Source organism: Petaurus breviceps, unplaced genomic scaffold, assembly GCF_028583685.1.
Source record: "Petaurus breviceps papuanus isolate PSGF00001 unplaced genomic scaffold, PetGlider_PUasm1.0 37, whole genome shotgun sequence".
NCBI lineage: Eukaryota > Metazoa > Chordata > Mammalia > Diprotodontia > Petauridae > Petaurus > Petaurus breviceps.
In genome coordinates, this window is record NW_027186296.1 from 27,434,726 (window position 1) to 27,452,249 (window position 17,524).

The window sequence follows — 17,524 nt, forward strand, 5'->3', positions numbered from 1 at the left end:
AGCCTACCCGGATAAGCTCCTGTAAATACTACTAATATCTCTGAATCCATTTGTTGGAATAAAGTTACAGCCTAAGAGAAATTATGGCCTGTGTATGTGTGTGTACATATGTACATGGCAGAGATGGTACCTCTGGCTATGATCTTGAGATTTATTGGTACATTAAGACCTTACTTTAAAAATAAAAATATCATACTCCTAAATCAGGTGCTTTTGAAGAGTACTATATCTGTTACTTCTTTAAAAAATGTTTTAAACTAGCATGTCAATCACATATTCCTTTTATTTTCTGTTTGCCTCAAGATTCAGAGAAAATGAGTGGTTTTAAATTTTAGTTGCTATAGTAATTAACATGGCAACTTTTGGGGGGGTTGTTTTCAAAGACATCTTCAAAGTACTTTGACAAAATGAAATGCATCCCAAGGAAGGTGATCACAATGGTTGAGGGATCTGAAAATCATGTCCTGTGAGGACCAGTATAAGGGACTGGCTAGATTTATCCAAAGGATGAAGTCTAAGGAGAGAAATGCCATTTGTCTTCACATTTTTGGAGGTTTGTCATGTTGGGAAGAGTCAAACTTGTGCTGTGTTACTTTAGAGGGAAGAAGGATAAATCTCAAAAAGAGGCAGATTTTCAGCTCAGCATAAGATTGAACTCTCTATTGAACAGAGCTGTCCGCCAGAGGAATGTGATGCCCTGGAAGGGAGAATGGCTGTCAGGGCTTTGAAGAAAGGATTGCTCATTTGAGGGGGAGGTTCATCTAGATGACCTCCAAGACCAAATTTTGACTCTAAAATTTTTATGATCTGAAGTAATCTGGTTTTCTACTCTATAAAAAATTCCACATCTTTCATGATGGCACACCATAATTCAGGTAGATGTCAGTATTTCTATTACTTTAGGAAGATGGGTCAAATCAGCAAAGTCAAAATCAGGTCATGTCTTAAGGACAGACTTTGAGAAGCAAATGAGCTTGAGAGATTAGCTGTGAAACCTTGTTCCAGTGAGCCCAAGCATCTGTTTATCTGGCTACAGAGTGAGCTTTTATTGGTGGCAAATTATTTGGGTAGTTTTCCCTATAATGTAATGAAGCCTGAAAGCTCATGAGTATTGTGGGCTGAGGGATCACATTCACTGCTAATGTTAATCCATGCATAATGTGTCATTTTGATTATGATATCTATGAAGAAATTCTATATATTAAAATAAGTGCTTTCCATTTTTAAATCAAACTACCCAAATTTCGCTACTGTGTGGTTTTCTAGATGGAGTCCATTCTGTAAAAATAAAAGCAAAAACTTACTTTGCCATGTTACTTGGAGTTGTTAAGCTACTAATGTGGTTATTCCCATACTGCAGCTGTGCCAGACTTAATTTATATGCAACATATGTACATATCTACACAGCATATGTACACACACATACATACACACAAATATAAATAGGAACAATGCTGGATTTAAAGCCAGAAGTTGGGGGCCAAAGTTCCAACTCTACCACCAACTGTGTAACATTTGAGCCTCAATTTTTTCATTAAAAAAATGAGAGTAATGGCTATACTACCCACCTCACAGGGTTGTTGTGAAGAAAAAGCTTTGTAAACTAAGAGTATGATCTACATACAACCCTGATGTAGAACTTTACACATGACGTGAATGGTGAACTTTGCTGTTGAGTCATTTCAGTCACGTCTGACTCTTTGTGACCGCATTCCGGGTTTCCTTGGCAGGGATACTGGAGTGGTCTGTCATTGCCTTCTCCAGCCTTACTGAGGCAAACAGGATTAAGTGACTTGCCCAGGGTCACACAGATAGTGTCTGAGGCTGAATTTGAACTCAGGAAAATGAGTCTTCCTGACTCTAGGTCCAGGACTCTTATCTACTCTAACACCTAACTGCTAGAAAGATATAAGATGTTCAGGAAAGAAGGGCAGGGGAAAGAAAAACAGCTGATCTCTTTTACATGAAGGATGTATACGTACACTTAGCTGGAGAAAGCTGAAAGATAAAATGCCTTCCCAAGAAAGACAACCAGACTGAGTGATAGTCTAAAAAATATGACCCTAATTAGAGAGATGAAATGACTTGGGCTTGTTTGGTCAATAGAAAACACTATGAGGGTCGCAACTTCAAATGAATATTAGGCTATTATATAGTGGGTGCTATCTCTGCTTCCACAGAAAGAGAAAGATATTAGGGCTTAGGGACATGTCCAGAACAGGAACATTCTCTGGTCCCTCTATTGTATTCCTTATCTGGACAGCCTTTTGGGGATATTTCATGCCTTGGCATTATACAATATATAGATTAGACACCAAGCTTCCACAGTGTCATTGCCTGGCACACACTGAACCCTTAATAAATGCTGATTGATGGTCAGTTGTCATTGGAGTACAGAGAGGGAGGAATGAGACCAGAAGAGAGTAAATTATTTTACTATCATTAAAAAGATACTTGCTTTTATTTGTATGATCTACTTCCCTCCATTAGCACATATTTTAATGCCCAAATGAGGGGAAGGGTGAGTATATACAGGGATGAACTAATGAGGTTGAACTCACCAATCTATCAAGGAAGATACTTAATTCTCCTCATCACTCCCAGCTCCATTGCCTCTGAAGGCCTGGGCAAAGCACTTGACTGCTGTTAACACCTCTTTAAACCTTCAGACTTCAGCAAACACGGTCATTCACACCTCTTCAGTCGCTCTGACCCAGCCTGCTGCCTTTGCCAACCAAAGCATCCTACTTGCCTGTGGAAAAGTGGAAAAATAATGTGGAGAAGAAAAAGAATCTCATAATTTTCCTCAGACTTAGTGTTGTGGGCAGGGAAAGTATGTGAGTGGATGGTTTTATAATTGCCTATTTATGCAAATGGGTGCACACATTATTCTTTAGGTTAATAAAGAATAACTTAAATCATTATTCCTATGGCATTTTCCATTTCAGCCAGCAGAGAGGATTCTAATTACGTCCTCCATGTGATGTCTCTTTTGTGGGTATCTAATACTTCTTTCTCTATGAAAAGTTAGTTCAAGGGGCTTTCCTGCTAGCAGTGATCAGAGGCAGGCTTGGCTTACTGCATAAGAAGAGAAGCTATAATTAATTTTTATTTATTAAACTAGATGCTAGGTGGGTCCAGGAAGGCATGCAGTTCCCCAAGTAACCTAAACTTTTGCCAAGTCTTTAATTTACTTAACTAGACCTCCCTCAGCGTATTCTCCACTATTTTTTCTTTCTATTTTGAACTATTCTAAACACCAAGAAAACCTCAGCTAGCTGAAGTTAAGCTGATAATCCTGAGTCTGAAGTCATAAATGAAGCAGAAACACAGAAAGAAATGATCACAGAAACATCTACATTTAAGCAGGTGATGGGGAGGTTTGCCAGCATCCATGACCTTCATCATCTCCCACTGGAGTGTTACATCGCACCATCTTCTGTCCTCCAGGAATTCTTAGGCTGTCAGAGCTACAAACAATGACAAGAGAATGCTTGCTTTCTGGCTGATGGCCTTGTATATAGATAAAAACCTTGCAGAGGCTGTCCAGATAGATTGAGAGTGAAGATTTTTCTAAAGTAGAATGGATGTCATGTTTAACAGGAAACAGAAATCAGGTGAAAACAATACACCCTGTTCTGTATGAACTATACCTAGGGATTGCCAACAACTGAACATGATTTGTTTGTCTTCTTTGGACTCTGGTCCCCAAGGACAAGTACCAGTGTCTCTCTATCCATTCTCCTACTAGCTTAAGATATTCAGGGAGTATCTGTGAAAGCTGACTATTCTGTACTTCTTAGGAAGGGAGTAGAGCCTTGTAGTGATGGTACCTTCCTGTAATCCTCAGTTCTGGGGAGGCTGAGGTTGGTGGATCACTTGAGTTTAGGTATTCTGAGCTACAGGAAGATTGAAATAGATCAGGTGTCCACACTGAGTGTGGCAAGCCCCAAAGGGGGGTGGGGGCAGGCAGTATGCTCTGGGCTGTGAAGAAGGGGTCAGCCTGCCCAGGTTACAAATGGAACAGGTCACAGTTACCCTTTGTATCACAAGTGGGGTCAGAGTCAGGGTTGTGCTGTGCTTGGTCAGTGCATCTCTAGTGTGAGTGAGATGGGGAGACAATCTGAAAGAAAGAAAAGAAAAGAAGGAAGAAGGGAAGGAAGGAAGAAAAAGGAAGGAGGAAAAAAGAAATTCAAAGTAATTCAGGTCTCGATTTTTTCTTAAGTATCAAAATAAAAAAAACAGCTTTGCACAATTTCTGAGAAGTTGTTTTTCATAGAATATGCTAGAAGGTGCCTTAGAAGTAATTTAGTTATCTGGAATTCTTAACCTGAGGCCTGGGCACCTACTTTTTTTCCCAATATTTTGATAACTGTGTTTCAATAGCATTGGTTTCTTTTATAATTCTATGTTTTTGATTTTAAAATATTATTCTGAGAAGGGAAACATTAGCTTCCCCAGACTGCCAGAGGGGTCCATGACACAAAAAAGTTTAAGAATTTCTGATCTAGTCTGACCTTCTCACTCTATAGATGAGGAAGATGAGGTTCAGATTGATGATAGGATCAGTGGAGCATGACCTCAGGCTACAGGGTACCTCAGACTTGTATTACAGAGATGCCAATGTGAAAAGTCTTATGTAAGTAGAAGATATATGTGTCCCACATAGAATGGGCATATAGTCATTTTGGGTAGGAAAAGGCAAGGTGGACCTATCTGCTACCCATTTCACAAAGGCATTTTTTAAAAAAGCAATTGGGGTTAAGTAACTTGCTCAAGGTTACACGGCCAGGTGTTTCTGGGTGGGTGCTAAGTGTCTGAGCCCGGATTAGATCCCAGGTCATCCCCACTCTGGGACCAGTGCTCTTACTCACTGTGCTACCTGGCCACCCCTCAAAGGCATTTTTAAAAAAAGATTTTTATTTATTTTTTCTTTCTTAACTCTTCTTTCTATACTGCTACTGATCTTTAATACTTTCCATTTTCAAACTCTCCCTTACCCATAACATTTATGCACACAAACATTCTTTTGTTCTATTTCTTTTTCCCTACATTATTTTACATAATTCCTTGACACAAGCAGCCATTTGGTGGCCCTTACTAATGCATATTATACAATCATACATACATATACATACATGTGCTGAATTTCAGACTATATCTTGCCATTGGCCTTGCATTCAGTCTGTTTTTATTTTTATTTTCTAAAGAGAAAACATAAAATCTGCCTTATCTTTACAGGTCAGAGATTCATGTTCTCTGTCACTAGGTCACACGATTCCATTTTATATGGGGGAGGGAAAAAGAAAATTTTCTGTAGAGTCTAGAACCCTAATCAACTGAATTGAACTGTTTCTAGATCATGTCACACGAGCTCTTCTCCAGATTTAGTCTTCGTTTCTTTGGAAGATGATAAATGGTGACCTGATCTATGAAGCTTTTCTAATTACCCTGTGATGTACCATATGATGCTGGAAGAATATTCATGCTGGAGAGGTGATTCTTACCCATTAGTATCCAATGGTCATAATATTAAGGAAATGCCATTAAGAAGAAAACTCCTAGGACTTTTGGTTTGGGAAAACATCCATGTATTTAAATACTACACGGAAAGAAAATTACATCTTGTATGCTGCAAACAGAGAAGTGAAAGAATCTTAAAGACTGATCTTTTGGAAACATTCAGAAATTGCAGACAGACTTCAAGATTTAAAAAAAAAGAAAGTTCAATTATTAAATCTGGAAATTCAAGTAAAAACAGTATGAAGGAAATGACATTTGGAGATGGGTTCCAGACAATCCGTACTTGAAAAGTAAAATCTTATGTACAGAAAAAAAGCTACAGATACTTTATCAAAGAGATTACTGATGAAATGTGGAAAACTATGTGAAAATGGTATAAGGATCATCAATGTGTCTGATTTTCAAATGGATGTGAGCTAAGGAATTTATGTTACAAAATCACTCTCAATCCCTCAAGAAAAAAATTAAGCAAAAAAAAATTTGTTCATATGGTTTTTTGTGGCCAAACAATGTACCTTTATGTGGTGGGTGTATGGAAGTCTGTTCTGATGGAATAGACATTAGCACTTGAAAATGTAGCCCTGAATCTCTTAGGAAAAAAAAGCTTCATTTAATTTGGATTATTTTCTTCTCTGGAACTCAGGCGTCTCATCTGTAAAATGAGTGTGGCAGGACTAGATGCTCTCTATGGTTCTTCAAGCTCTAACATTCTGTCACTGATTTGCTTCTGATCCTAAGAACGTCCTACTAGACCTGAAGCAGTTCTGCAGTAGAAAGAGGGCTAGATTTAGAGTGCAAAGACCTGAGTTTGAATTCTGGTTCCCTCATTTACTCACTGTGTGGCCTTGGGCAAATTACCTAACTTCTCTGGGCCTCAGTTTCCTTATCAATAAAATGAGGGCTTTGGACTTTCAGCTTAAGTCTAGGATCCTATGCTCTATCAGAAGAAAAAATATATTATCTCTGCTGAGACAGATGCATTGAAGTATGCTTTGGATTTTACAGTGTTTCTGAGAGGCAGCAGGGTTTGGTGGAGAGAACACTGGGCTTGGGTTTGAGCTCCAAATGTACAATTTGCTTATTGCACTACTTTGGGCAAGTCACTGAAATTCTTTCTTTTTTTTTTTTTTGCCTTTTTGGAGGGCAGTTGGGGTTAAGTAACTTGCCCAAGGTTTCACGGCTAGTTTTTGTGTGTTTAAGTGTATGAGGCCGAATCCGAACTCAGGTCCTCCTGACTCCAGGGCCGGCGCTTTACTCACAGTGCCACCTAGCCACCCCACTGAAATTCTTTCGATCTCCATTTCCTCTTCTCTAAAATGGAGATAATAATACTTATATTAACCATCTTACTAGGCAATTATAAAGATTAAATGAGATATCATATATAAAATGCACAGTATTCCTAAAGTCCTGTATAATTGTAGGCTAATATTTCTAGGGGGGCAGTGGTGGTGTAGTAGAAAGAACACTGAAACTATTATAATAGCATTTCTATAGACTTCCAGGTTTACAAAGTGCTTTACATATGTTACCTCATTTTATGCTCACAACTCTGGGAGACATTTACTGTTACATATGAGGAAACTGAGGCACACATAGGTTAAATTACTTGCCCAGGGTCACAGAGCTAATCCAAGGGAAGATTTGAACTCGAGTCTTCCTAACTCCAGGTTCAGTGTTTTATTCACCATAAGACCTAGATACCTAGATTAAGAGTTCTTGTTATCTCTGCTACTTTGGACAGCCATTTAATTAGCCTTTCTGAACCTCAGTTTCCTCATCAGTAAAGTGAGGGGGAGTGTCATCAGAATAGATAATCTAGCTTTAACTTTCTTTGATTTCCTGGAGAAACAAAACAAGTTGATATGAAGTATTACCTTACTCAACATCATAATATTCTCCTGGAGTTAATGGGTGTTATTTTCTCAGTAAGTGAGTGAGTGAGTGAGTGAATGAGTGAAAAAGTGAGTAAGAAAGAGACTGAGACATGGAATAACAGGCAACAAACATTTATTAAGCACCTACTTTATACCAGGTACTGTGCTAAGCACTGGAGATACGAAGAAAGGCAAAAGGTAGCTCCCTCTCCAAGGAATCTCTCAGTCCAACATGAGGAAATGGGGTAGAGTTAAGTGATCCAAGGTCCTTGATAAGCAGCAGCTGACCTGGAAATGAAATTACTTTATCTAGATTATCTAGAAATCTCATGAATGCCTCAGTGGCAAACTGCATGCACCATGCTCTTTCCTAAGCACCTGTCCTTGGACTTTCCTTTAGATCTGGTTGACCAGTGTAAATGAGGAGAGGCAGGTGACTTAACAGACAGTGACTTGGCTTTGGATTTAGGAAGACCTGAGTGCAGGTCCTTCTGATACATCCTAGCCGTGTGACCCTGGGCAAATCTCTTCACTGTTCATGCCCTGAAGTCACTCTTTAAGTTGTAGATGTCTTGGTCTGGATTGGTAAGGGAAGTTGCTTCTAATGAAATCATAGATGTGACCAAACACAACAACAACACAAAAGTGAGCGAGAGTTAGAAGGCAGGGAAGTGAATGATTTTCATGTGGATATTGCACTGGGACTTGGGTCAGGAAGCCTCATCTTCCTGAGTTCAAATCCAGCCTCAGATATTTACTAGCTTTGTAACCCTGGATAAATCACTTCACCCTGTTTGCCTCAGTTTCCTCATCAGTAAAATAAGCTGGAGAAGGAAATGGCAAACCACTCCAGTATTTCCAAGAAAATCTTAAATGTCTCAGATACTTATTAGCAGTTAACTGAGTTTGCACTTAACCCTGTTTGCCTCAGTTTCCTCATCTGTAAAATGAACTGGAGAAGGAAATGCCAAACCACTCCAGTATTTCTGCCAAGAAAATCTCAAATGTCTCAGATATTTACTAACTGTGTGACCCTGGGCACTTAGCCCTGTTTGCCTCAGTTTCCTCATCTGTAAAATGAACTGGAGAAGGAAATGACAAACCATTCCAGTATCTTTGCCAAGAAATCCATTTCAGAGTCAGACATGACTGAAAAATGACTAAACAACCAACTAAAAAGAATAACAGTGAAATCATAGAATGTTTGAGCTGGGAGGAATCTCACAGACGATCACAATACATAGGTTAGGAAACTGAGGCCCAGAGAAATGAAGGGTCTTGCTATGGTCAAAATAACACTCAGATGTTATTGCAAATATCATTATGTTAGGTTCAAATTTTGTAAGCTCCTTGAGGGGAGCACCTATTACATTTTTGTCTTTGTGTCCCCCGTAAATAGTACAGTATCTGGCATACAATAGGTGCTTAAAAATGCTTGTTGATTGATTAGTTGACACAACTAACCTTTCTATCATATAACAGTGCCAAGACTACATAAAGCAGTGAATAGAGCTCTTGGCCTGGAGCCAGGAAGACTCATCTTCACTGAGTTCAAATCTGGCCTCAAACACTAGCTATGTGACCCTGGGCCGTTTGCCTCAGTTTCCTCATCTGTAAAATGAGCTGGAGATGGAAATGGCAAGCCACTCCAGGATCTTTGCCAAGAAAACCCCAAATGGGGTCACAAAGTATCAGCCATGACTGAAACAACTCAGCAACAAAAAAGACATTGTAGACTGCGAATTTGTTATGCTATATTCAGTTTAGATATTTATAGATCTAAGTAAAAATATGAGAAGTTTGTGTTGAACTACAATAGTGTTGTTTCCTACAATTTCTCTACTAGTTTATTTTTTCTGCCTTTGTTTTTCCTCAGTGTCTCTGGTGGTGAAATTTCCATTATTTATCTTGCTAGTATAATTTATTAAAGAGTCATAGAAAGAAATATATGCCTTGAGCCTTTTGGAAAATGTACCTGAGCCCATTGACTGAAAATATTCTTGCTCAAATCTTGCCTCCGATGCTTACTACCTATTTACCCATAGGCAAGTCATGATAGTGCCCTGAGCCTCAGTTCTATCATTTGATATAAGGTAGGGGTCGGGGGTCAAACTAGACCACCTCTGAGGTAACTACTATGTAAATGTCCAAGGCTAAATTTGAACTCAGGTCTTTCTTACTCTGGGCCCAGAACTCTATTCACTATCTCTCCTAACTCCCTCCTAGCCTTAAATTCCTTGCTTTGAGGAGGATTGAAGATTCTATCAACTCTAACCACTTGGTATCTCTTCGTATCTTCAGGCAAGGGTAGGGTTTTCCTATAGGCCCATAGCCTTTTTGGGGGTTATGTTCACCTCCTTTGAGTCCAGAGCACCCCCAGCAGCAATTACAGAAGGCAGAATCCAACCCTCCTAATGCCGCATTGGCTGGTTTTCTGACCTTTTGGATACTGATAACTACTGCCTTTTGCTTTGAAGGGACTTTCCTTGACTTGATCCGTTATCTGCTTGTGTGAAGAGAAGTGTTAAAATTCTAAATGCCAGAATTTGGCGTGGTCTTGTAAGCATATTGTAGGCACTATACAAATGCTTGTTCCCTTCCCCCTTCTCTTTCCCTATTGCAACTTCATTTTATGAAGTGTATGTAATATAGATGTTGTTCATATTGTACTCTTAAAGTTTAATCTTTAAATATTAACATATTTTACTTAAAGTGTGAAGTTTAGTCAGTGCCAGAAATATTATATGTACATAAGCCTGGTTTTGTGTGTGTGTGTGTGTGTGTGTGTGTGTGTGTGTGTGTGTAATAGAGGCAATAGAGGTAGCTAGGTGGCACAGGAGATAGAACTCTGGGCCTGGAGTCAGAAAGACTTGAGTTCAAATCCATCCTCAGACTTAAGACACTAGCTGTGTCACACTGTGTGACCTTGGGCAAGTCATCCAACCTCTGTTTGCCTCAGTTTCCTCACCTATAAAATGGGTATAATAATAGTGTCTACCTCACAGGGTTGTTGTGAGGACCAAATGAGACAATATTTGTAGAGCACTTAGCACGGTGCCGGGCACATAGTAGGCGCTATGCTTATTCCCTTCCCCCTTCCCTTTTCCTACTGCAACTTCATTTTATGAAGTATATGTAATATAGATGTTGTTCATATTGTACTCTTAAAGTTTGACATGTTTTCCTTTCATATGTTATTAAATAAACTCTGTTGTTTGACAGCTCTTTGGGCTCTAAATATATATAGAAGGACAGTATGTCTAGAAAATTCAAACTATTCCTGTGAAGTTGGGGGGGAGGAATCACAGGATCACACTATCATAATATTACTTAAGCATTGGACACTTCTTGTAGGACATACCAATGAAATGAATGTTGTTATAGTCACTTACAGCTCTTATACAACCCTTGGGGAATGTGGTCCCTAAACATCCATGGAAAATCCAGTCTAGGAGCCAGCAGGGATGGTGGGGGAAGAAGGTGAGTTTAGCTTGGACAAAAAGCGGTGATGATATCTCACGGGTGCACACTGAACAAAAATCCCTTTTGCCTGGGGATGGGAAAGATAACAGAGTGTTATGGTGGATAGAATGCTGGAGTTGGGATCAGGAAGATTTGTATTCAAATCATGCAACACTTAATAACAGTAGGAACTTGGGCAAGTCACTATATACCTCTACAAATCATTTTCTCTAAAGAGGTTGAGCTCAATGATGTTTAATTTCCACTCCAGTTCCAATAATGTGGGCCTAGAACTTTTAGTAGCATTGTTGAAATATTCTTCTCCAGGCACCTCCTATAGGAGATGCCTGTTCTATTCTCTGATCCTTCCTTCTATCACTATTTTATGGAAAATAGCAATTCTATATTTGTGAATATTGTATATGATTAAAAAGAGAGCAAAAAGGAAAACTTGATAGCAGTACATACATTCATTAGAGATATGCAAACCTGTACATCTGAGTGTCTCAAGAAATTTTATAACTAGGGGCAGCTAGGTGGCTCAGTGAATAGAGTACTGACATTCTGACTGGAGTCAGGAGGACCTGAGTTCAAATTTGGACTCAGACACTTAACACTTACTAGCCTTGTGACCTTGGGCAAGTCACTTAACCACAATTACCCTGCTTTCCCCCCTCCAAAAAGCCAAAAAAAGAAAGAAATTTCGTAACTGCTATAACTGAATCCCAAGAAATTTGCAACTGCCACCTGTGAAAGGAGAGAGAGAAAAGCTTGACACAAACTTTTCCCACTTCTTCCTCTCAAGAGAATGACAATAAGTAACCAATTTAAGCAATAAACCTTTTTAAATTTAGCAAAGAATCATCCATAATTCCTTTTCCAATGTAGCCTATGGTGTTGAGAATGTTACACTCACATATGGACAGTGATATTTGATTAAATGTCCTCATTGGGAAGGGAACAGTGTGAAACAGGGGAGTCAAAAAAGCCTTTGCCATTTCTAATTGATTTATTGATATTAATTTCAGTCACAATATTTTTAAAAAAACTGATCAATTCCTAGAAAATGACACAATGTGCTATTAAAAAATGGATAAAAAATGGAAACTGTTCACTGAGAACTCCCTCTTCTCTCCTCTTCTCATTTCACATCATTCAGATTTCTTCCAAAAATATCTCTTTCATCAACCATGTCTCACAAGAAGTGGCTTTTCTTGTTGAGATGAACCCATCTCTAATGATCCCATTCCATCCCATCTCATCTTCTCCAGATTACACCTTCTGTCATCTCCTGTCTCTCAGTTAACTTCAGTCTCTGTCTACTGGTTGGTTCCCTACTGCTTAAAAATACACCTCTGTCTTCTTCCCTGTTCTCAAAAAAACTTCACTTGATCCATCTATACCACTAGCCATGGTAACTCCTCTCTTTTGTGACTAAACTTCTAGAGAAGGCTGTCTACAATCAACGCCTCCTCTCTCCCTCCTCTCACTCTCTTCTGAATTCTGCAGTTTGGCTTCCAAACTTATCATTCAACTGAAACCCTCTCTCCAAAGTACAAATAATCTCTCAATTGCTAAATCTAATGGTCTTTTCTCCACCCTTATCCTTCTTGCATTCTTTGCAGCCTTTGGATTCCCAGTTCTCTTCTCCTTGATATTCTCTTCTTTACAGGTTTTCATGACACTCCTTTCTCCTGGTTCTCCTCTTACTTGTCTGATTATTTTCAGTCTCTTGCTGGATCTTCATCCTAATCACACCCAACTATGGGTAATGTCTAAGTCTCTGTCCTATATTCTTTTCTCTTTCTATATGATTTAACTTAGTTATCTCAGTTTCCATGTATTCAACTATCATCTCTATGCAGATAATTCTCAGACCTATTTATTCAGTTCTAACCTCCAATTTCACAACTCCAATTACCTATTGGTGTCTTGAACTAGATGTCTAGTAGACATCTTAAACTTAACCTGTCCCAAACCAATCTTCTCAACTCCTCACCCCCACACTCTTCTCCAGACTCAACCAGTTACAAATTCCTGTCATTTCTACCTTTATAATGTCTCTTATTTATGATCCATCCCTCCTCTGTCATTGTCGTCACCCTCTTATCATCTCATCTCTGGACTTTTACAATAGCCTTCTGGTTAGTTGCCTTGTCTCTAAATTCTCCATACTCTAGTCCAATCCATACAGCCATCAAATTGATCTTCTTTAAGTACAAGTCTGATAACATCAATCCTCTCCCTATTCCTCCATTCTGAGATTCCTTCTAGTTCTAAATCTACCTCTATCTACCACATGACTTTTCCAGTAGAAGATGTTGATTTCCTGGGTGGGGCGGGGGCGGGGGGAGATACAATGGGACTGGGAGTTGATCCATATGCACAGTCCCCATGCAAACAGGGAGGGTATGGAGTAATGTCTCAGAAAGATTTATGGTCTATTGAGTTTCTATACTGGGAACTTGTTGGAGATAGAGGGGGAGAAGGCACTCATTATGAAAAGGAGGGTTGAAAGAAAAGGAAAGGAATAGAAGTTATGGTAAGGCAGATCACTTTCCCCATAAACCAAATCCTGATTATGACCTTTGGGTACCCTAAATCAATGGTGTCAACCCCAAGAGCTTCATATTGACTTAGAAAACCACAAATTAACATTATCAATTCTGTATTATATTTTTATTTATTTGTTAAACATTTCTCAATTACATTTTAATCTGGTTCTGGCTGCTCACATTCTATGAATTTGACACCTCTGTTCTAAACTGAACATGTATTCTTTCTTAGGGCTATAGTCCCAGAAATTTCACTGGGAAGAGAGACTTCTGCAGAAGTCCCAATACATTCCCTTAAACTGGGGTCCATGGACCCTCCCAGGGATTGGGGATAGGTGTCAGGTAGACATGTACTTGGATGGGGAGAAATTACATCTTTATTTTGATTTAATTTCCTTTGTACTCCTATGTATTTTGTTTTGTGCATTTAAAAATATAATTTAAGAAGGAGTATATAGGCTTCACTAGGCTGCCAACAGGTCCTGTAACATAGAAAAGGTTAAGAAGTTATTGCATCTAGGCCCTGACCTCAAATACTTTGAAATATCTTTTTCCCCATTATTCAGCAATACATTTTGTAGGTCTCCTTGTAAGCAAACATCCAGTAGATGGTTGGTAGCTAAAGGAATTCCATTCCCCTCCACCTGCAAAAAAGGCTAAAGAAACAGAGAAGGGATAAGGGGGAAATGTGACCTACCTTTCCTCTATTCAAAGTGATCAAAAGGAAGACACTTTTGGAGATTTCCCATCTTCCTCCATCTTGCATTAGGTTCTCAAGTAGTTAACATTTTATGAAACTGGCATAAGTAGACTGTTCTCTGTCACCCAGATATATTTTTAAGCTAATGTAGTTTGAGAGTACAAGGAGATCTTTTATGTATGAGTAACCCCTTCCTATGATGATTATAAATGTTGGTATGGGAAATCTGCCCATCAGTGCCATATGAGTAATGAAATGCCCCCTCCTTACCTCTTTGAGATTAAATCTGAGTGTTAGGCAGTGTTGGGGGGGGGAGGTTGAAAACAGTCTTTTGCAAGAAACGACAGAACAATCCTAATAGCATAAGAACTACCATTTTCCTCTATTTTTTTGTGGTTATATCTTCTCTGTGAATGTGTCCAAGCCATAAAAACAATTTGTACCTCTTTGTATCACTCTTATACACCTAAGGATGATTTTTAGGTGCTCCAGAGAATTGGACTTAATATTTTGTGTTGCCCACTTTAAAAAGAAATAGACATATCATGAGTCTAAAATAAAAGTCAAACAAAAGTGGATTATTTTGCCTTTGAAGCCAGTTTCATCTTGAGCCCTTTAAATGGCATAATTCTATTACTATACATTACTTGGAACTTAATAGAAAAAATTGATTAAAATATGAGCACTGTTCGTTGCATGTGCCCTGGCTGAATGCCACAAGACACATTAATTGAAAATGAATTTTCACAAACCCAATCAGGCATCATGAAGATGAAAAATGTACCTTTTTACCCCTTTCTTTCATTGATTTTTCATTTTCCCCTCTTAACTTCATTTAGCAATTTTTCAGTTTCATTTTGTTCTTGCTTTAATTCATTCCATCCTTTTCCTCTCAATTGGGGTATTATAACTTTTTTTCTTCCTTGTTAAACTACTTTCTTATAGTATATTACAGCAGGGCAAATTCTGATAACTTAATAGCTGACTTATTTCTCCCCATATGGTTTATTTCAGAAAAAAATTTTAGTACTTACATTATTTTTTAAACTTGAATCCTGAGGTCATTTTTATCATGAGGATTCCATTTTTAATATAAAAATAAACCCTGAAAGCATAATTATTTCAATATAATTAAGGGCAGATATAAAAATGAAACCTTTCCTGTGAAGAGATTGAAATCTGGATTAGTCTCATTATAGGTGGAGGTGTCTTAAAGCAATTGGAGTGAGGTTGGGGGAAGGGCAGAGAAGCGTGAGACAAAACACAGCATGAGAAGGAATTCAGCAGAAAGTAAAGCTCTTTATTGAGGAGAAGAATAGGGAGTAGTCAGGACAGGTGGAAGCAGATCAGGGATCCTTGGGTGAAATGGGGTACCACAAGCCAGTAAAGCTACATGGGCTTATATAGGGTTCTTATCTGGGTCTAGTGAGATCAGGCATTGGGAGAGAGGGGGGAAGCCTGGACCTGAAGTACAGGTCAGGGTTTGGAGGCTGGAGCTGATTCATACTTGAGGGTGGGAGATGGGGTTGGAACACCTGAAGAATGATTGACTGATTAGGGGATACCAGAATGCAGAGTAGTGCAGGATAGAGTACTGACCTGGAGTCCGAAGACTCAGCTTCCTAAATTCAAATCTGGCCTCAGACACTTACTAGCTGTGTGACCCAGGGCAGGTCACTTAACCCTGTTTGCCTCAGTTTCCTCATCTGTAAAATGAGCTGGAGAAGAAAATGGCAAACCACTCCAGGATCTTTGTGACCCAAATGGGGTCACAGAGAGTCACACAGGACTGAAACGAATGAATAACAACAACACTATAGAAATGATATTTACCAATTAGGTACCTGCTTTATGTGATAAAGTTGAATAAAACATTCATTTTCTGCTTTATTAAAAAAAAATACCTATTATTGAGACTGTTCATCATTATCAGTGGCAAAAAGGCCTCTCAAAATCATATATAAAGTGTTATATTACACTTGATATTCATGTGATCTTTTATTTTTGCAAGTTTAGATACTTGAGCTAAATTTCCTTTACATTGGAAAACTGGATACCAGTCATCACACTGAATTATAGGGTTACACCATGATCTGACACATATGAAGGGGGATCAAATGACTCTACCATTTGTTAACCGGGTGAACCTTGGCAAAGCATTGAAATTTTCTGGGCCTCAGTTTCCTTATTTATAAAATTAAGGAGTTGGATGAGGTGACCTCTAAGGTTCATTTCAGCTCTATATTTTATGATGCTACGTCTCAGATAGCAAAAAAAAAACCTACGAGAGACTAAAGGTTGCCTTCGGTAGCTATGTTGTACAGTGGATAGAGCATTGGGCTTGGAATCAGGAAGACTCATCTTCCTGAGTTCAAATGTGGCTTCAAACACACAGTAGCTGTGTGATCCTGGGCAAGTCATTTAACCCTGTTTGTCTCAGTTTCCCCATCTGTAAAGTGAGCTGGAGAAAGAAATGACAAACCACTTAAGTATCTTTGCCAAGAAAAGTCACAAAGGGTTGGACACCTCTGAACAACAACAACAAAAAAGTTGCCTCATCACAGCCTCATGATGAAGCAACTTTAAATTTCTGCTTTTAAAAACTTGTGAAATTGGTTGTTTATAATTTTTTTCTGCTAGAGATGGAAGCTTTGTTTTTAGAAATCCATTCAAATTCTCTAAAGCAATCTGTATTCTATTTATATTTTATAAATATAAAAGGGTCAGGGGGTAGGTATAATTTCAACATCTAAAAGAACTGTTATTACATTTAAATTTGACTAACTTTTACCCATCTCTAATGGGAGATAACCCTGTGAGAGGAGAGACAGCACTGCTTTTTTGCAGATAGGTGGAGGTATCTTTTAGATAGACAACAAAGTTATTCCCTTCTGATTGAAAAAAAAAGTCATGTGATGGAGAGAGAGTTTAGTGCCTTGCCTCCTCTGCCTTGGCCAGTGAGAGAAAGAAGACCCTGAGGAGAGGGGAATAGATCTTCACAATTGATAAGAAGGCTAGAAGGGCTGAGTAAGGCAGTTCCTTTAATTAGCTAGAATAGTATAAAGCTGTTGGCAGTTATGCAAAGTTAATTTTTGACATGAAAGCGGACTTGATTTCCTACAAATGAAATGCTAGAAGCATGTATCATGCCCACAAGGGGTCCATACAACATAAAGACTCAGAGTTAGTTAGAAATGATCATTCTAATCAGAAGTAGGAATGAAACGAAATCTAGGTAAGCCTGTGCTTTATAACGGTTTAGCATAGTGAGAAAGGTATTAAATTGTACCTAGGTATTTTTTTGCTTTAGAAACTTGCTTTCCAAGACTTTTCTATTCAGTATTTTAGGCTCAGCTGTTTTTGATGAAGTCTTTGTTATTATTTTTTTTAGAAAAACAAAACCCAGG

At 38.6% G+C, this 17,524-nt stretch overlaps 1 protein-coding gene across 4 annotated transcripts in view; it reads left to right on the forward strand.

The window, feature by feature from the left end:
* MYZAP (myocardial zonula adherens protein) overlaps positions 1–17,524 on the forward strand; it is a 106,065-nt gene that overhangs the window by 73,177 nt on the left and 15,364 nt on the right. For 2 of the 4 annotated variants that reach the window (XM_069098145.1, XM_069098146.1), the window contains one exon: positions 5,360–10,621. The exons of the other annotated variants lie outside the window; for them this stretch is intronic. In XM_069098145.1, coding sequence (XP_068954246.1) covers positions 5,360–5,413 — 54 coding nt within the window. In that variant the 3' untranslated portion in view covers positions 5,414–10,621. Of the gene's footprint in view, positions 1–5,359; positions 10,622–17,524 lie in introns of those variants that run through there. 4 annotated transcript variants of the gene reach the window in all.